This window comes from Humulus lupulus, chromosome 2 (genome assembly GCF_963169125.1).
Source record: "Humulus lupulus chromosome 2, drHumLupu1.1, whole genome shotgun sequence".
Classification (NCBI taxonomy): Eukaryota; Viridiplantae; Streptophyta; class Magnoliopsida; order Rosales; family Cannabaceae; genus Humulus; species Humulus lupulus.
This window is the reverse complement of record NC_084794.1, coordinates 91,572,629-91,592,782: the sequence shown is the minus strand read 5'-3', so window position 1 is coordinate 91,592,782 and position 20,154 is coordinate 91,572,629. Positions and strand designations below refer to the sequence as shown.

General features: G+C 39.5%; 2 protein-coding genes across 5 annotated transcripts; one reads left to right on the top strand and one right to left on the bottom strand.

Annotated features, from left to right (window-relative positions):
* Positions 1 to 2,151: 2,151 nt before the first annotated feature.
* Positions 2,152 to 7,662, top strand: LOC133818217 (protein NPG1). Of its 4 annotated transcripts, none has more exons than XM_062250963.1 (6): positions 2,152 to 2,469; positions 3,209 to 3,451; positions 3,735 to 3,987; positions 4,107 to 5,317; positions 5,827 to 5,974; positions 6,869 to 7,662. In XM_062250963.1, the coding sequence occupies exons 2-6, from the start codon at positions 3,311 to 3,313 to the stop codon at positions 7,186 to 7,188; spliced, it is 2,073 nt and encodes a 690-aa protein (XP_062106947.1). In that variant the 5' UTR covers positions 2,152 to 2,469; positions 3,209 to 3,310; the 3' UTR covers positions 7,189 to 7,662. The 4 variants fall into 4 exon arrangements, with proteins under 4 accessions (XP_062106947.1, XP_062106944.1, XP_062106945.1 ...); XM_062250960.1 differs by having other exon boundaries at positions 2,153 to 2,424; XM_062250961.1 differs by having other exon boundaries at positions 2,153 to 2,424; positions 3,169 to 3,451.
* Positions 7,663 to 8,443: 781 nt separating this feature from the next.
* On the bottom strand, positions 8,444 to 13,328 carry LOC133818218 (polyamine oxidase 2). The gene is made up of 10 exons (XM_062250964.1): positions 12,816 to 13,328; positions 12,557 to 12,672; positions 11,601 to 11,689; positions 11,390 to 11,503; positions 11,034 to 11,125; positions 10,779 to 10,860; positions 10,591 to 10,693; positions 9,523 to 9,620; positions 9,007 to 9,436; positions 8,444 to 8,905 (listed from the first exon to the last, which is right to left on the bottom strand). Exons 1-10 carry the CDS (start codon positions 12,853 to 12,855, stop codon positions 8,597 to 8,599), a joined length of 1,473 nt encoding a protein of 490 aa, XP_062106948.1. The 5' UTR covers positions 12,856 to 13,328; the 3' UTR covers positions 8,444 to 8,596.
* Positions 13,329 to 20,154: the final 6,826 nt, after the last annotated feature.

Here is a 20,154-nt window from a genome sequence, read left to right as displayed (position 1 = left end):
CAATATATGTGTTGATATATGTGATTATTATGTTGTGTTAGGTATGTTATGAGTGAACGACGAATGGCCAGAAATGATGAAGGCCAAGAACTGCGAAGGCCGAGAACAACATGAAGCAGGGTACGACAAGGGCCGAGATCAACATTAAGCACGCGCTGAGTGCAGGCCACTAGGGCGAGACCTTCCTAGGGTGCTGAATCCACCCGCTAGGTGAAAACCGCGAACCCAGGGCCTGGTAAAGCGCCTGGGACAACGTAGGCCGCTATGTGTGTTAGCCCGTTGGCTGTTTTGCTATATACTGTGGAATGTTATGTTATATGTTATATGTTGAGTTTTCTTGCTGGGCTTTGGCTCACGGGTGTTCTATGGTGCAAGTAAGGGCAAGGGAAAGGTCGACCAACTATGAGTACGGAGAGCATGGAGCGACGGGTACATATTCAGCCTACCTGGCTGCCACGACCAGGGTTATTTTGGGAAGAATGTTGTAATGAACTGCTTTGTCGCTTAGGTCGACTGTAATTATATTTTTGAGTTGTAATATGTTTTCTAAATAATATTTTGGGATCCCAATTGTATAACTTTTTACGATTTCAATGAATGTCCAAATTTTTATAACTAATGTCATTAAACGAGTTTTATTTCATTTTAGTCACACTTTTAACCTAAAACATTGATTAGCGAGATAATGTCACATTTTTAACTCACATAATAACGACTCTAAGGAAGTAGGACGTTACAACTTTCCCAGGAAGCGTGCGAGTTAGGACAAAACACGCTGGAAAGACTTGTGCTGGTTTGCAGGGTCAGTTGACATTCCAGGAAGCAACTATAGTGACGTGGGGCGTTACATTACACGACCCCTTTCTCGGGGGATAGAACGTTCGGAATGAGCGCTGGCCATGTGTCAAGCTTCGTTGATGTGACATTGCCCGCACAAGAAAAGCTTGAAACACATATATATATATATATTAATAAATGTTGGATTGGATCGATTACTGATTGGATTTTCATAGTCTCATCCGTCATCCAATCCAATCCAATTAACATTCAATTTTTCAAATCCAATATAATAATAATTTGATTTGTTTGGATTGGTTCGAGGTAATTGGATTAGTTTAGATCCTAAGCACATCTCAATCATATTTTCTTATTTATTTCAATCTATTACTTCAATCTTCAAGAAACACATGAGCTCAATAAGCTCTTTCCAACTTGACAATATTTCAAAAGCTCTTGGCAAGCCCTAGGTTTTACCTTGATCAGTCTCGCTATTGAGTTTAGCCGACTTGGTTATTAAGTTATCATGCGATTATTATACTTGAAAAGTTAACTCGAAAATTAGTTGTAACAATTGCATTATTATTAATATTTAAAAAATCGAGTGGTCATAATAAAATATAAGGCTTTATTTACAAAATAAATACGAAAAACTAATTTTCATATATATGAGTTTAAACTTTTTAATTTTAACTATGTAAGAACAAAAGTATAACATTTATATTGCATATTTCTTTTCGAAAAGAATACCGAATTTGATATAAAAAAATATTTATTTTTATAACATATTCAAATTGTAATGACCACATGAAAAGGAAGAAACTTCACTAATAACAATAAATAAATAATAACAAATTAAAATTTTTTAAAACTAAAATTGGTAACATGAATCATGATCTTTGTTTTTTTTTTATTATTTATTTATATTTTATAAAAAGTGGTTGCATGATTAATCAGATACTATAAATGCTATGCTACACGACGCTCCTATATTCCCTTTGTACATGTGGTTGACCAAAATAAGTTTAAGCTTTAAGTCATCATAAATTAAATTTATGTTATTTTAAATATGTAATTCATGGCTTCAAATATATTATCTTTTTTTATATCTATAAAAATATAAAATATAGTATATAGTTCAATTCTACCATTTTCATATAGCATAAGGTACATTACATTATTGGCCATATTAAGAAATTATATATCATCGTGACAGATCAGTTGGCCAAGTATCTTCATGTGAAATGTAAAGTGTTACTTTTATCATTATACTATTACCTCAAATCTTATCTACTAAACAAGTGTTTATATAAACATATAAAAAATTGCATTTTTCTAAAAGATGTCAGAAGTAATAAATATCGAAATAAAATAAAAATAATACACGGTTACATATAATTAATAAAGGAAGAAAAATTTAACTAATTTTTTACTTAAAAAAAGAATGAAAAATGGGTATGGGGGAGACATTTTTGGATTGAGAATGATATGCAAGATCCCATCTTTGTCTTCCAAGCATAACCTCGAAGCTCCCTGGAATTTCTCAAAGGTCAAAGCTTTTCTTAGCTGATCTGCCACAGGGCTTTGCCGGTTGCCGGTCATCGGTCACATTCCTGGCGGTGGAGAGTTAATTGTTTAATTCTAAAGGTGAGTTTTTTTGATCGAATCTGATTCAACCAACGCAATTGGAAGGTGAGTTTGATCAATGCGGGTAGCTATTTGGGTTTGTTTGGTTGATGGGGAAAAAAAGAAAAGAAAAAAAAAATGGAAATATAGATGGGTTTATGATATCTTCGCCTTTGGCATTATTATTGCGACTGTTATAAAATCTCTTCTTTTGAAGAAAAAGATAAAAGTGAAGAAATGACGTGAAACAAAGCTGAATTGTAATATCAACTTTTTTGGGTCCCACTTTAATCGTGGTGCATATTCGAAATCTGGGCACTTTTCCTTCTCCAAATTCTACATTTTCTCAGCAATCAAACAAACTGCATTCACCCCACATTTTATTTTTGGCTTTGCTTTGATAGGTTTGGATCTAGAATTAAAAAAAAAACCATTTTTACAATTTAGCATGAATGATCTGGGTACTACTTTGACATTATCGAAAACTTTGACGGATCATGGGGGTTGACATTTTGGTTTTGTTGAGTTCAAATGAGTTGTGAAAATTAATGTACATAAAAGAAAACATGGAATTCAGCATTGTATTTTCTTTATTTTCTTTAATTTTTATGTGTTTGTTGTAATCTTTTTATAAACTTGTGGAGAATTGCAATTGGTTGTCTTTTTCTATAAAGTTGTAGCGAGATCAAACAGGGGTTTATGCACATGTTACACGTACATACATATATATATATAGCTGAGTTTTTTTTCCTTGTGTTGGTACAGTTGTTTATTACTGTTTCCTTTTTCCTGTTCAATATTAAAGCTGTAGAAGAGTTGGGAGTGTAATGATTTTGGAAGAATTGGAAGAATAGAGAAAGTGGATGGAAGTACATTTGTGAAGAAAGGTGTAAGAAGCAGCTGATCGATGGAGCTAGACATGGATTCTCGAGAATTTTGTGCAAATGGGGTATGCATGAAAGCAACAGAAGTGGAGGTCAAGCTCGATGAAGGAAATATTCAGGAGGCAGAATGTTCATTGCGAGAAGGGTTATCACTCAATTTCGAGGTTAGGTTTCTCTTGTGTTTTTCCTTCTGTTTGTGATCAACAAACTACCAAACGCATTCGGCTTTGGATATGTTCTTGAAATGAACAAATGCAAAACAAAATGGATACTTGATGGTTGTGGAACCTGGAAAAATAGTAATCATCTGGATACCCCATTATGATGATGAAACAGTTTTTTAGTCCCTAAATTCACTTTTTATCTGTACAGTTCTATGAGGTAATATATATAACTACATACCATTTATTCCAATGATGTTTCATATCGGATTATGATAATTTGCAGGAGGCAAGAGCTCTTCTTGGAAAGTTGGAGTACCAAAGAGGTAATGTGGAAAGTGCTCTTCGCGTGTTCGATGGTATCGATCTCCAAGCTGCTATACTGCGATTACAACCTTCTCTTGTTGAAAAACCATCTTCTAAGAAGGGCCGCTCTCGTCCTGAATCACAGCACGCAGTCTCACAGCATGCTGCTAGCCTTGTTCTTGAAGCCATATACTTAAAAGCCAAGTCTCATCAAAAGCTTGGGAGAGTGACTGGTAGGAAATTGCTTTAATTAATATGGTTATTCAGAGAACAACTAAAATCTTAATTGCTTTTCCTGTTTTTATTTTCTTTCATTTTATTGTTTTGGAGTTCATTGATTTATGTTTTGCAGAGGCTGCTCAAGAATGCAAGAGTGTGCTTGATGCGGTAGAAAAGATATTTCACCAAGGCATACCTGATGTAGAAGTGGATAATAAGTTGCAAGAGATAGTAAGCCACGCAGTAGAGCTTCTTCCTGAGCTTTGGAAGCAGGCTGGTTGCCTTCAAGAAACTATAGCTGCTTATAGACGTGCCCTTCTTAGTCCCTGGAACCTTGAGAATGACTGCTGCACAAGAATTCAAAAAGCTTTTGCAGTATTTCTACTGTACAGTGGAGTAGAGGCTGGTCCACCCAGTTTAGGTTTCCAGATTGACAGCTCTTATGTACCTAAAAATAATTTGGAAGAGGCGATACTGCTTTTGATGATTCTTGTGAAGAAATATCACCTTGGTAAGACCAAATGGGATCCATCAGTGATGGAGCACCTAACATTTGCATTATCTGTATGCAACCAAACTTCAGTTTTGGCAAATCAAGTTGAAGAGATCATGCCTGGTGTGTATCATCGCGTTGACCGTTGGAATTCTTTAGCTCTTTGCTACAGTGGAGCAGGACAACAGAATGTTGCTTTGAATCTATTAAGGAAGTCGCTACACAAACATGAACGACCAGATGACCTCATGGCTTTGTTATTGGCCGCCAAGATCTGCAGTGCGGATTCTTATCTTGCTGCTGAGGGAATGGGCTATGCACAGAGAGCAATCAGCATTGCGCAACAAGAGGCCGGGCACTTGAAGGGTGTTGGTCTTCACATGTTGGGTCTTTGTCTGGGGAAGCATGCTAAAGTTTGCTCCTCTGATTTTGAGAGGTCTCGAATTCAGTCTGAAGCATTGAAAACATTAGATGGAGCAATTGCTTTGGAGCACAAGAGTTCGGAATTGATTTTTGATTTGGCTGTTCAGTATGCTGAACATCGAAATCTGACTGCTGCTTTGCGCTATGCAAAACAATTTATTGATGAAACAGGGGGCTCTATGATAAAAGGTTGGAGATTGCTTGCTCTCATTTTATCTGCTCAACAAAGATTTTCTGAGGCTGAAGTGGTTACGGATGCTGCTTTAGATGAGACTGCAAAGTGGGATCAAGGACCCCTGCTCAGGCTTAAAGCAAAGCTAAAGATCTCACAATCACTTCCTATGGATGCTATTGAAACTTATCGCTATCTACTTGCTTTGGTTCAAGCCCAAAGGAAATCTTTTGGGCCTTTTAGAATTGATCCTCAGGTTAGAGTCTGCACTTTTTTTTTTTTTTTTTTTTGGTTATCCCCATTCTCATTAAAACAAGTAACAGGCGCAATAAAGTCTAAAGCCTTATTCTTAGTGGTGACGGAAGGACTATAATATATCATGCAACATTTTAGAAGAAAATATATATTTTTAATTTAGGTGGGAAAGAAAGAAAGACATCTCCTGCGGAACATTTCAAGTATTTAATAAACAGAGTTGACTTTTACTCTCATATAACTAAATGGAGGATTAAATGTTTCTTTCCTATTGTTTAATCATTTATGTCAAGTGGTGTAATGTATGAAGCTATTGAACTCAGAAGGGAAAGCTGATTAGCTTGCGTACAGTTATATCTGCATATGTATATTTCTCCTACTTAGTTTTATTGTTTGTAGACATTGTATATTGCCAATCAACTTGTCTTCTGATATTGTTTGCTCTTCTGTTTTTGTATGGTGGTGGACTTTCTTGATTAATGAATTTAATTTAATCCTTCTTAATGATAGATCGATGATGATACAGTCAACGAAATTGAAGTATGGCATGGTTTAGCAAATTTATACTCTAGCCTTTCACACTGGAAGGATGCGGAGATATGTTTGGGGAAAGCCAGACAACTTAAAGAGTACACTGCAGAAACATTGCACACAGAAGGCAAGAACTCAAATTTTCTCAATTACATCATTGAATTTTCCTGAGCCTTACATATTACTTTGTTACTGATAATACACTCTAATTTCCAAATATTACTTTTGGAAAGAAGAATAGGATTGTATTGGATGGTAGAATTTTTCTCATGTGTTTTGGTTATGAAATTAGAGATCACATTGAGCTATCAAATTAATTCACTCAGAATGGGATTCATTGAGAAACTTATAGTTTAATTCCACCCAATCCACCATTTTTGTATATATCATTAGTGAGACAAAAATTGTAATTATGTATTCGTATCTTTTTTTCATAATTTATTGTTTGCAAATGGTCAACTAGCTTCTTTTTTTTTTTTATTGAATCCATTGCTTTTTTATCTCACCCACCAAATGTATTACATGGTTTGATTGACCTATAAAGATGTTGTCATTCTGGACAAAGCTTCTTGCAAGGATCCATATCTTGAAAGGGCTAAAGTTTTGCCGACCACGTAGTGGAGCAACCTATATCAAGTTCCTTGGGTTTGTTGTATTTATTTGTGACAATAAAGAAAGAAAAAAAAAATCCCTAATTGTTTGTTTTGAGGAGATGATAAGAATTAGAAAAGGGAAAGAAAAAAACTAGCTTAGGGTTAGGCAGATCATGGAAAGATTACCTGTCAAGGTACGATGACCAACAAACTGAAGTATATGATAAGGAATTACATATAATGCTCTGTGTTGCCATTCACGGGCTTCTTGGAACCAATGGTTTTGTTACAAACATCATCTTTGAACTCCTTATAAAACTTGTTAGAACTTGATTCATTAAAGTTGTAAGATTCAACATGTTGTTTTGCATTGTAAGCATGCATGAAAGGTCTAATCTGTTGTGATATTTTTCTTTGTGAATGACTAGGTCTCATGTATGAAAGACGGGGGCAAATTCAGGAAGCTCTTGGCACTTATTGTGGTGCTCTTCTTGTTGACCCCAATTATGTTCCTTGCCAGATCTTGATTGGTTCTCTAATGTCAAAGATGGGCTCAGAGGCATTGCCTGTTGCAAGAAGCATACTTTCAGATGCATTAAGGATAGACCCTACCAATCGAAATGCTTGGTATAACTTGGGAATGGTTCACAAAGACGATGGAAGAATTGCTGATGCTACAGACTGCTTCCAGGCAGCTTCCATGCTTGAAGAATCTGACCCGATAGAAAGGTTCAGCTCAACTTTTTGACTGGCTTCCTCTGCATATTCATGGCTTAAATTTTTTACGGTGTCCTAGTACTTCTCTGGCCATCATATCTTTTAACCTTTACAAAGTGAGGCCTAATACTCAATATTCAACATTCAAATTGACTACATTTGCCCAAATAAATCATCAAAAGGCACAGGGAATCAGTTGAAGGGACAAAACTGTTCACCATATTTTGGAAAATACATATTAGAAGACACTGGCAAAACCAAGCAAACTTCGAGTTTATATGTTGTTAAATTGAAATTTAGATTATAGATTATTTTATTTTTTGAGGGGGTGTTGAGAAAAAGTCTTGTGGAGGCATATAGCAATGTACTAGTCAATTTTGCTCAGCTGTGTAAAGTTTACGTGTTTTTTTTTCTTAACTGAGCCAGTAATTTTTATGATGTCGACTATGTTTTTATTACAGATGAGTTCTGAAGTTGTATTTCAATTTATTCATTTTATGCTGAAGAGTCTTCTATCACTGGAGTCCTTTCCAATACTTAGTATGGAAAGCAACAAAAAGATGTAGTTGACAATGGTAGACTAAAATTCCGCACGGTGATATGATACGTCTGAATTGTAAAACTTTATCTTTACGTATCTTTGGTCCAACTAAACAACTATTGTACATCTAGGACTTTTGTATGGCAAACTTTGACTTTTGAGGTTATTTATCCAAGAATTGCAACCAAAAAACCTACAACAGATTTTTTTTTCCCTCTTTTAATAAATAATTAGTAATTATATGTATATAAATATAGGGGATTTCTCTAATAGGGTTCACTTTAAGCTCTACCGGTGGGACTCTCTCTCAGTGTTCTCGACCCGTGAACAGTTTTCGGCGCTTTTATGACCGCGTATATTGTAGCTGTTTAGAGCATCTGTAAATTTTCAGAAAATTCCGAATAATTTCTAATACCGAAAACTAAGTTCAAGCACGTTACACACGTGACTAATTTTTTTTTATGCACGTGAAAAACATGTTTGAACTTAGTTTTCGATACTGTAAACTATTTGAAATTTTCTAAAAATTTACAAATGCTCCAAATAGCTACAATATACACGGTCATAAAAAACATTCGCGCCGAAAACTGTTCACGGATCGAGAAATACTAAGAGCCGGTAGGGCTTAAAGGGAAATCCCTGTAGAAGAATTTTCCTATAAATATAATTATATGTATTTATATACCAAACAAATGTAGGGATTTAAACACAGTTATGTATGCAAGCACATAATACTTAATACGACTAACTAAAACACTAGTTCACATTATTAGTGATTGTCCAAAAATAGTACCAGCCACACACGTAAACATTAACCAAATGCTTGAACTAATTTTCCACTAGTCTCTCAGCCAGACCAAACAAAACCCACATTACTTTTAGGGGTTCGGCCTAGAAGTTACAAACGAGAGATCAAAAGGGGAACTGAGACTAAGCCCTCCTCACCCATGACTGGCTGGAACAAATCCAACTCCCCGTAACGCTCAAGGACACGCATCCTGCATCCTTCAGCAGCCATTAAACCAGTTGAGTAGGCACCGTGAACAGACCCAGGATAGTCCATACTTGTAGCTTCCCCAGCAAAGAATATGTTATCTACTGGGACCCTTAGCCTCTCATACAGGTCATGAGCTTTGCCCACTTCATCATAGCTATAGGATCCAAGTGAATTAATGTCTGTGCCCCAATGAGAAACAAGATAGTGAATCTGCATAAATAAGAACAAAATCATGTTAAGAAGAATAAAAAATATTTTTTGGAAAAAAAGAAGCCTTTCAAAAGAAACTCTAATAGAAGTATAAAGCTCACCGGGTCAGAAGCATCAGGAAGGATTTTCTTGAGTTGTGTAAAAGCAAAATTTGCAGCTGCTTCATCAGACATTTTCTCGATGTCTTTGGCAAGCTGCCCAGCAGGCATGTAAACAAGGACATTATGACCAGTGGCCTTGTGCAGATTTAGAAAGTAGCTGCACCCATAAGATGTCTCTGCAACCACTCCCAAGAACTCGACATTTGGCCAGAACACCTTTTCAAAGTGCAAAACTATCTTGTTCTCAATCCCCACTCCAAGATCAGCAATGGCTGCTTCCTTCCAGTCTGGAAGCTTTGGTTCAAATTTTATGATATTTGCTTTCAAGACACCAAGAGGAACAGCAATAACAACAGCATCTGCCACAAAAGTAGTCCCATTTTCTACCGTTACCTTCACTCCATTATAACGCCTTACTATTTTTGTTACCCTGAAGACAGGAATGGTAAATGTTGATTAAACCAGAAGACAAAATTATTAAACAGAATTGTTAAATTTGATGGATCTGAATTATACCTGTGGCTCAAGCGGACATCAAGACCTTTGGCAAGTGTGTTAATAACTGGAAGATAGCCTCTCACCATCAGCCCATGACCACCAGGAAGCAATTCCTCCTGTGTATATAATAAGAATAGACAGAGTTAGTGCAAAAAATAAAGAAGCCATTTAGTAAAATCATTGGCATTATAATTTTGTAAAAACCTGGAAGTTACTCCACAAAAACCTTATCCAAAGAAACCTTCACAGCTTTATCTAACTTAATATCCCACATAAACCATTTAGTAATTTACATTTGGTTAAAAATGTATAGGTGTTTCTTTCTATATACTATAAAATATGGCATTACGAAGATTCTTCATATCTTTGTAGCGTAAGATGTGATAAAAGTAAAATTGTAATAGTAAGAAACACAATTCACAAAATATATTTTCTAGTGTGATTTTACCACATTTTCTAGTACAGTGTTTGTCATAACACTGAACTTCTGAAAAAGTATTAATTGGATTCTGCAAATCCCTGTACCATGCAAAAAGTAATAATATATATAAAAAAAAACATTCATATGACATTTTTGGATTCTACAGATAACTTCTCTCTGCATTTAATGGTTTTAGCAAACTACACAAGAGCAGGATTCAAGTTTGTGCCTTTATCCTAACACAATAATTTCCAATCCAGCCTAATCGTACAAAACTTAATGTCAAAATTAACCCATTAGGGGGACTTGACTAACAGGTGGTGATATCTCTTATCTAAAATGTAGTTTTAGAATGAGCTTCAAATTTTGAAACTAACTGAGCTAGGGTTGAGAGGTACTGAATAATCAAGTTGGGCTAGGCTTAAGGTGAAAGGGTTTTGAGCTTAGCTAAGGTTTATCCCCATCCAATTTGATCCATCCTGCCCATGCAATCTCATAATCTACATAGTTAATCTCCCAACAAAAGAAATGAAAAAATCTACATTTAGCACTACAATTGTCAAAGTTACACATAAAAAACTACATATGATTTTCTAATCCAACATAATTTGCTATAAAATCAGCAGTCAACCATAATTTGATTTACTAATTAATCAGAGGCTTGCCTGATCCCAAGATTTAAGTGAGATTGTATCAGCATCTGCAGCAAACCAGCCCTCCATTCTGCACAAATACCACTGAAGTACCTTATGGGCTAGCCCCTCCAACCTGCATCAACGGAGCAATGTCTAGAATTTCAGAAATTGCATACACAAAAGAAATTTCTTTGTAGCATCACTTGTATTTTACTTACTTTAAGTCCGGTCTCCTTTCAAAGACAATTGAGAAAGCCTGTCGAATAGACAAGTCTTCAGTGATTTCTTGTCTTACTTTATCTGTCTGCATTGTGGAAAAGTAACAATGTCAAAAGATGCCCTATGGATTAAAAAATATATTGTAGGCTCAAGTTACATAAACAACTCCAGAGACCAAATAAAATGTACAGTATTCCAATTATTATTCCCACTAGTCACAATTCTAATGACCATATAGTTGAGACAGAGATTACATGCCTCTTTTAAAATGTTCTCAAATTCTTCACCAACTTTTGTGACCAATTCTTGTGGTACTTGATTTCCATCCATATCAAAGAGTGCATAGCTGCAAAATATGAAAACACTAGATAAGTCCATAAATATTCGCAAAAGAGTAGAAGGTCGACAACATTTACACAAAGGAAAGAAATTCTAGCAATGGTGGATTGGAAAAAGTAAACTGAAAAATGCTAAAGATCTTAGGTTAAAAAATAATTGATATAGACATTGCAAGAGTTGGTGGAAATTAACAAGGGACTAGAACATATAGAATAAGAAGAAACACTCTTTTTTTCATTATAATAAAATAAAAAGAAACATATGACAGTACCTCTCTAGATCATGGTCATACAACACAGAGTTATCCCCACTAGTGCGGTACAGGGGTAAACCCAGTCTGGAAATTAATGGTGCCAATGGGTTCTCTTGGCAAACTCCATGCAGCCTGAAATGTTAACAGTGAGATACACCCTTTAGTTACCAAATTTTTAAATGATTACAAGTATCTTAACATCATGAAAAATCAGGAAGTCCAAGTTTACCATGATGCGCCTAGGTCGACAGGAAAACCAAATGAGTAATCGGTATGGACTCGACCTCCAAGACGATCTCGTGACTCAAGTACTACCACCTGACCGAAAAAAAAAAACACATGCAGTTAATACCCTAATCTTTTTCTTCCTTTTGCCACAAACAGTTAAAAAACATATCCAGTACCAACACAGACAATTTTCATAATGAAAAAATGGATACAGGAGGACCAGCAGCAAAAATATACAAGCACATCCACTTAACAGAGTCACAGAGTACACATGATTGACAAACTGAAACGCCATCTCTCTTCAAGTCCTAAGTCACATAAGTATCAAGCATAAAAGCTAACTATCTTTTAAAAGCTTCTAGTCACAATAAGTTCAGCATAACCATAGTTTAAAACTTTCTAGGTTGTGAAAAATAAGCATTTAAGCCTGAGCATAACTATCAGTGTTCTTTTTTAATAATCTTTTGTTAAAAAAAACTTAGGGCACTCTTTAAAAGATTTAACAAACAATAACATAACAAAATAGATATAATCAAAACAATCAAGTGCCAAAAATGGATACCCACTGTAATTTCTCAGGAATAAGATTACACTAATATAACTGAAAATAACAGTGACATTATTTACATTAGACTACTAGATGTTACAGGCCTTGTGTACTTTCTAATTATAAGTAATGGTTTGTGTACCTCCTTATTATTAATACAAAACTTAATCTTAAAAGGAGAAAAAAAACACAAATATAGTGACATCAATTTCAACCGTGTGTGTTACAAAGTAGACCCACAATTTTAAATATCCTATATTCTCTAAATATCACCTTTGTTTAATTCAACGCCGACGCCTCGCCTCGCCTTACTTAATAAATAAATAATAAATATTGAGCATAACCAGAACAGATAGCAGCTAAATACTGGAATATGTCTTCCTGTCACTTCATAAAATATTAACAGGTACCTGAAACGATGCATCGTGAAGAGCACGCGCCGCTGCAAGCCCACCAATACCGCCTCCGATGACGATGACTGACGGTGATCTTGTTTTCGTTCCCCCAATATTCGAATCGCAAAGATCTACATTAACAAACTAGCATTAAAACACAATCCAAAAACACTAGATTAAATTTAAGGATTTAAAATCAAGCCAAAAGCAACCAAATTCCATTATTACCCCACACTGACAAAATCAAATCATTCAAAAAAAAAAAAAATCTAACCTCTGCGCAACTGGGGATTATTCCTGTTTTTCGACTCCATTGTTTATGCGGTTACTATTCCGATTAAAATTATAATCAGAATTAAAATTACGATTCGATATCAAAAAATCTATGGACAACTGAGGAGAATAATGGAGAATAAAGATCAAAAGACACGTTATAAAATGATTCGAATTCGGATTCAATATTATTGTCTGCCCCGATTTCCCAAACCAGCTCATGCGATTCACTTTTCTTTTTCTTCTTTTCTTCTACCCAATCCTTTCTTTTTTGCAAAATTTCGTCTTCTTTCGTCGACTCTCCACCGAATCAAGAGATCTACTAGTGAAAATCTAGGAAACTTTAAGGGCTTTCTTGTGGTCGAATCTCGGGAAAGTTTATTTTCCGGGAAAACAAGAAAGGAAAGAAACTTCTAGAGAGAGTTGGGTGTTGGTGACGGTGAAGGTGTTGGTGAGGCCTGTGTTATTCTCATTAAAGCTTAGGTGTGTGCCAAAAGGGATGGTGAGTCCAGAATTTTGGGCTTGGATTTGGATTTATAGAGTGCTTTGCCAGCCCCAACACCCGCAGACCTATCCCCACGCGCGAAATATCTGCGAGTGTGGGTAATCGCTGCTCTTTTAGAGAAACGTGGAACGGGGGTAGTTTGGGAATTTGGAATTAATATGTGAAATTCCTAAATTGGGGTGCAAAAGTGTAAATGTGTATTTGTTTCGTACGCAAGAAAGAGGGTAGGGTGACAGGTGGTAATGAGGTAATTAGCGTTGGAGTAAGAGAGTTCTTAACTTCTTTTTTCTTATTGGAAATCTTTTTATTTTTATATATTTAAATTTGCAAAACACGGCAAAAACCGACATTAAAAAAAAGTGTTTGTATATGGTATTTAATGTGATTAACACCTCGTCACCAGGAGTTGTATTTTATTTACAGTTGATAATAGCTACTAATATTATTTATTAAATTATATTTAGTAAAATTTAAATTTAAATTCAATTATATATAAAATGTGCCACTCATATAGTATTAGATATTTTAAAATAGGGAAAATACTATTTTAACTTCAGTGTTTTGGACTCTATGTTTTGCTAAAATTATATTTCAGATTTTGTATTTTACAAAATAGATCAAAATAATACATTGTACCCAATTTTGATCAAAATAATTTCAAATATAATTTTTCATTCCTCGACTACCTTCTATACTTCTCTAAACTTATTGCATCATCGATAACCTAATAATTGATCTCATAATTGAAATTATTTTGACCAAAATCGGGTGAAGGAAACTATTTTGATTCGTTTTGCAAAACACAGATTCTGAAATATAATTTAACAAAATATAAAGTCCAAACGGATAATCATGCAAAATACAAGGACTAAGGTTGTATTTTCCCTTTAAAATATCTCGTAACATTATTTTAATTAATAATTGGTACACATAAAATATATACTAAAATATTATATATATATATATATAATATGAGAGCTTATACAATGCTTCCCTACCCTTTTTGAAAAAGCTATCTGTCTCCCTCCTTCATACGAGTAAGAGAGAGGAGACAAGAGAAGGAGAGAGAGTGACCAAGGTATTCTTAAAGCACTACAAAATGTTATATAAAAATTAATAATGATATAGATGTGCAAGTGTGCACAATCATAAACAAGTAATATAACGATAAGTATGAGCATCGTCTCCACTGGAATTGTGTTAGAAATAAATTGTGCAAATATCAACACTGAACAACTTGGAACAAAACAAGTGAAAATAATTCGGTTGATCCTAAAAACTAAACAAGAAAGTAAATAAAATAAACAAAATAATAAGATAACAAGATTAAGAAATGAGCTAGAATAACTAATTCCTTCTAATGTGCAAAAACTGATGTCAATGCTATGGGAATGCTACAACAAACTGGGTATTATTAACTAGGAAATCCAAGCAAGTTCGTAGGTTTCCGTCGAAGTCATTATGATTTAAATTCTTTAGTTAAACTAAACATATGTCTATGTCAATCTAACATCAAGAATACATTTCCAAGCACCAATTCCATCAAGTTATGCAAGGTAATAATGTTAGAGAATATATAAATTCAATGGAATAATGGAAACCAGACTTTCAACTGAAGACAAGAATACAATTGGATAATAAGATTAATAAAATAAAGTTATAACTCCAATGCAAAAGATAAAAGTTGTTATCCCCGTTTCTTTCCGGGTCCACACTCTAAGCCCGTGGGCCGCTTGATTTGGAGTTAAGGCCCAGATCAGGCCCATTTGATGAGACGAAAATGGATGTTGGCAACCCAAGTCTGGGCAAGGCCTGAAGGGTGTCCAAGAGTGGTATGGTCCCGGAATCGCTCCCCCCAACGTCCTAAGGCGCGGCAAAGAAGGTCGCGGCTCGCAAAACAAAGATGGAGCCGAGATCACTATGGTTAGACTTGGATCCTGGTAAACAGTCTGGGACCCTGGTAAATGGTCCGGGACCTTGGTAAACGGAGGGGGACGTTGGTAAATGAACCCGAGTCGGTTGTCCGAGGTTGGCGAGGTAAAGTGCCTAAGATACTGACATCGTCCCATGAAGCGTGGGGGTTGTCCCCACACTTAAACATGCAGAAGAGGCTACCTCGGGATTGTACGCCGTTGGTTCAGAACTGCGCCGCCACTACTCTGACCGATCTTGTCCCCCAAATCTTCTTCGTCAGCCTAGAGTACCCAGACTGAAACCTCAGTTTGTCGCATATCTTAGAATAAGATATGGTTTGGTTTGGCCCAATGGGCTTTGACTATTGTACGTTTCATATTTTAATCCTTTGTATTGGGCTCCCGTCAGAGGAGCTAATGGTATTTCTGCCCTTATTGGGCCCGGGTCAGCCCGGCCCAAGCCCAGTGCACTCCTATGCCTATAAATACAAATAGTGGTGCACTGAGGAGAGGGGATTTTTGAATGGTAAGCAATTACTCTGCGCAAACTTGTAGAAAAACTCTATTGTCAAAGGTTCTCTAAGCTCTAATACAATTATCTCGTGGACTAAGGCTTATTAACGCCCCAACCACGTAAAAACCTTGTCTTTACTCCTCAAATCCTTTCTTCTAAGCTCTCTAATATTTTATTATTAAAGTTTCTGAAAAACTCGGTAAACATTTTGGTGCTTTCATTGAGAGCCTGAGAAAGCTAGAGTTGATCTTGAACATCTGCAACAATTGTGAACACAAGACACACCACTTTCGACCCTACTAATCAAGAATAAGGCAATGGAGAGCCACTGCCCAGCCAACCTCTTCCTCAGGGTCAATCTGAAGACACACCTCATCAGATGTCCTAGCCTGATCAGTCGCAGAACTACGAAGGCGGGGCAGAATATGAGGAACATTACTATGAGGAAGAGGAGGGAAATGAGGGGGAATACCATGATCTCGAAGCTGAGGATCCCGCGATCCCTGAAGAAGTAGACCCCAACCAGGAGGACCTGGCGGTGACTAAACTGAGACAGCAGGACCTGGACCAAGAGGCCAGGATTTTCGAACAAAAGGAAGCCAGTCAACGGATACAAGAGTCCCTCCAAGCCCTGCAAGCTTTCATAGTCGCCCAAGGTTTAGCGGCCAACCCTTCAGTCGTTCCACCTCTAGGAACACAGCCGCTCGCTCCGCAGGCTAGGAATGGTGCGCCCGGAGAAGCGAGGCCGATTCCTACTCCGGGACAAGATCCCGGACAGGGCCCGGTTAACCCGGTCCAAGGGAAAGGGAAGGCCAAAGCAAACCCCCAAAGGGAAGTCCCTCCTGTCCAGAAAACTGGGACCCGTCCCCGGCTGCTCCCTAGGAAAGAGAAGGTGCACCCCGTCCTAGGACATGGCCACCCAATTGATCTGCGAGGGATGCGCCCGCAGGGTACTAGGCCCCGGCCCGCCCCAGGGCGGACTGGACGGGAGCGGTCTTTCCACCCCAAGCGCTTCTGTGAACTAGCACCACCGGGAGCGCCAGCAGAATGATGAGCCAAACGCCCCCAGTTTCGGGGATGATACATCTCGAGTAGACCTGCGTGATGGGCTGAATGCTCAAAAGGAATGGGCCCGTAAGGGAAAGATCTGCCCCCGAGATGGAGATTTGAGAAATAATCTCAACAACAGAAGGAACGAGAGAGTTCCCCTGGAGGATGGTACGGCCAAACATTTCATGGAATAGCTGGCCACCTTAAAGAAAGTCACGGACCGCCTGGTCTGCAAGTAGGAGGGAGTAGACACTGATTCCGACGAGGAAGAAAAGGAGCCCTGGGCCAAGCACATCCTAGATGTGGTGCTCCCCAAAGGATTCAAAATGCCGAGTTTGCCCGCTTACACTGGGAACACTAACCCCAGGGATCATCTGTCGCGCTATAATCATTTGATGACTGTAGCCCACGTTTGCAACAACGGCAAGTGCCTCTGTTTCTCGATTGCTCTAGGCGGACTTGCTGAAGAATGGTGGAAGAGGCTTAAGTCGGGATCCATCCAATCATGGTCCGGACTACAGTCGGCTTTCTACAAATAGTTCGTGGTCTCCATGAGGATGGACATGTAGATCAGTGCCCTCGCCAACATCAAGCAGCTCCCCACAGAGACGTTGAGGGCCTACATCCAGCGCTTCACCGAGGAAGCCTCCAAGACCAAGGTGGACGATGGGCAGCGCCTGGTGGCCTAGCAATCCAGGATTCGAGCCGGATCTCCACTCTGGGACGACATGCAGCGCAGCAAGGCGGCTACCCTCAAGGAATTCATAAGAAGGGCCCAAGGCTTCATTAACTGGGAGGAGGCCCAAATCCAAGCATTCAGATGGCAGCCGGCACCTCAGCCAAGTGCCCAAACATTTTTGGGATACGGGGTGTAGTATCCGGCCTAGCATTACGTCACTCCCCCAATTGCGCCGGGATTGGAAGCCGCGCCAGGAATGATCTTTGCTACACCCGCGGTATATGGCCCTGCCCTTTCGGGGTGCGCCCCGGCCCAGTCTACCCCTTATTCCAGGTACGGAATCGCGCCAGACGGGTACAGCGTTGCTCCCATCGGAGCCCAGCCGTCCCAGGTGGGGGGAACCAAAGCGAGTGTGAATCCCTCCCGGGGAAAGAGGTCCGGGAAGGGAAAAAATCGTGCCGAGTTGTCTAAAAAGGGAAAGAAGGGCTACGAGCCCCAATATTCGGAGTACACCAACCTTGCAGATACTAGGGAGAACATCTACTTGGCCACTGAAAGGGCAGTTCATTACCGGAAACCGACCCCCATGTTCAAAGGAGGAAGGATTCCGAGGGATACTAGCAAGCGGTGTACTTACCATAAGGAATGCCGGCAGCTCAAGGACGAGATCGAAAATCTGATCAAACTGGGACACCTCCACCAATGGGTCAGGATGCCCGTGGGAGTTTCGGGACTATCAGCAGTCCCCGGGCAGTCCACGATCCCGGGCGCGCCTGGAGCGTACCTACCTCCCCAAGGAGGATACGTAAAGGGTCCGGGACCGCTGGCCCCTCAAGGGGCCCCACCTGCCATGTAGGCGCCTGGACTAGGAATGCCTTATCTGGCTGGGACCGCACCCCCATGAGTAAATGGTCACATAGCCACCATCTCGGGCGAGCCCCATCTGGGAGGACCATCCCAAAATGATCAGAAGCGTTACCTCAGCGAGCTTGACCATGATCAAGAGGTATGCGCCCTAGTCCAGGTACCGGCCCAAACGCCTGAAGTTAATGAACCTCCCCATCACCTTCACGGAAGACGACGTCCGCAATGTCCATTTCCCACATCATGACCCTCTGGTCATTGACGCCCAAGTCGCCAACAAGATGGTGTCCAGAGTGCTGGTGGACGACGGAAGCTGTGTCAACATTTTGTTCAAACCTGCATTCATTGCGATTGGCTTGACCGAGGCAGATCTAGCCTCGTGCCCAACCCAGATCTACGGCTTCAATGGGGACTCAATACTCCCGATGGGAAAAATCCAGTTGCCCGTAACTCTGGGGAACGAGATGCAAAGCTCGTTCAAATTTTATACGTTTGTGGTGGTGGACTGCCCCACCGCTTACAACGTCATTTTCGGTCGACCCGCATTGGTCGAGTTCGGGGCAATCACCTCCATCCGCCACTTATGCATGAAATTCCCTTGCGATAACGGAGGAGTAGACCCGCGTATAGGGGAGGACCACGTCCTAGAGCCCATGGAGGAGATTGAAGAAGTGTGCTTTAGTGACACCGACCCGACCAAGGTAATCCAAGTCGGGAATAACCTAAAAGCGGAGGCCCGGGTCGCAATCATCGCTCAGGTGAAGGAGAACCAAGACGTCCTGGCCTGGTCTCATTCAGATATGACTGGGATCGACCGCAATATCATCTGCCACACCTTGAATATCGACAAAGGTGCGACCTCGGTCCGGCAGAAACGAAGGCCCCTAGGGGCGGAAAGGGCAGAAGCCCTCAAGCTAGAAGTCAAAAAGTTATACTTGATCAACTTCATCCGAGAAGCTTTGTATCCCGTGTGGCTGGCCAACCCAGTTCTGGTGCCTAAACCAAACGGGACCTGGAGGACATGCATCGACTTCACGGATCTAAACAAAGCTTGCCCTAAATATTGCTTCCTGCTCCCTCGGATCGATCAGATGGTGGACGCAACATCCGAGTACGAAATATTGAGTTTCATGGACGCCTACTCAGGTTATAATCAGATCTCTATGCATGTAGCAGACCAGGAACACACTAGTTTTCAAACTGACAAGGGGGTGTACTGCTACATCGTCATGCCCTTCAGACTCAAGAACGCCGGAGCCACCTATCAGAGGCTGGTCAACAGAATGTTCCGGGCCCAGCTGGGATGAAACATGGAGGTGTACATCGATGACATGCTGGTCAAATCCAAAACCTCCAGCGAACATTCTGACGACCTGACTGAAGCCTTCGCGATCATTTGAAGGTACGGGATGAAGTTGAATCCCAAAAAATGCACCTTCGGCGTAGCATCTGGAAAGTTCTTGGGGTTCATAGTAAGCTTCCGGGGAATAGAAGCCAATCCAGACAAAATCAAGGCACTGGTTGAGATGCCCTTGCCCCGGAAGCACAAAGATGTACAAAGCCTGACTGGAAGGATAGCCGCTTTGAGCCGTTTCGTCTCAAAGGCCACGGACAAGTGCATCTCGTTCTTCAATGTCCTTTGGGGAAGCCAACGTTTTGAATGGTCAGCCGAGTGCCAAGAGGCCTACCAACAACTGAAAGAGCATCTATCCCAAGCACCAATACTGGCAAAACTGGTGGGGGGGGGGGGGGGGGAACAGCTATACCTCCATTTGGCCTTGACCGAACACGCGATCAGCGCCGCCCTAGTACGGG

Coding starts and splice junctions, on each gene's coding strand:
- LOC133818218 (XM_062250964.1), bottom strand. CDS start 12,855: ATGGAGTCGAAAAACAGGAATAATCCCCAGTTGCGCAGAG. Junction 9,621..10,590: donor CACTTAAATCTTGGGATCAG/GCAAGCCTCTGA, acceptor TTATATACACAG/GAGGAATTGCTTCCTGGTGG. Junction 8,906..9,006: donor TTCCTGATGCTTCTGACCCG/GTGAGCTTTATA, acceptor TTATTTATGCAG/ATTCACTATCTTGTTTCTCA.
- LOC133818217 (XM_062250963.1), top strand. CDS start 3,311: ATGGAGCTAGACATGGATTCTCGAGAATTTTGTGCAAATGGGGTATGC. Junction 3,452..3,734: donor GGTTATCACTCAATTTCGAG/GTTAGGTTTCTC, acceptor GATAATTTGCAG/GAGGCAAGAGCTCTTCTTGG. Junction 3,988..4,106: donor AAAGCTTGGGAGAGTGACTG/GTAGGAAATTGC, acceptor TATGTTTTGCAG/AGGCTGCTCAAGAATGCAAG.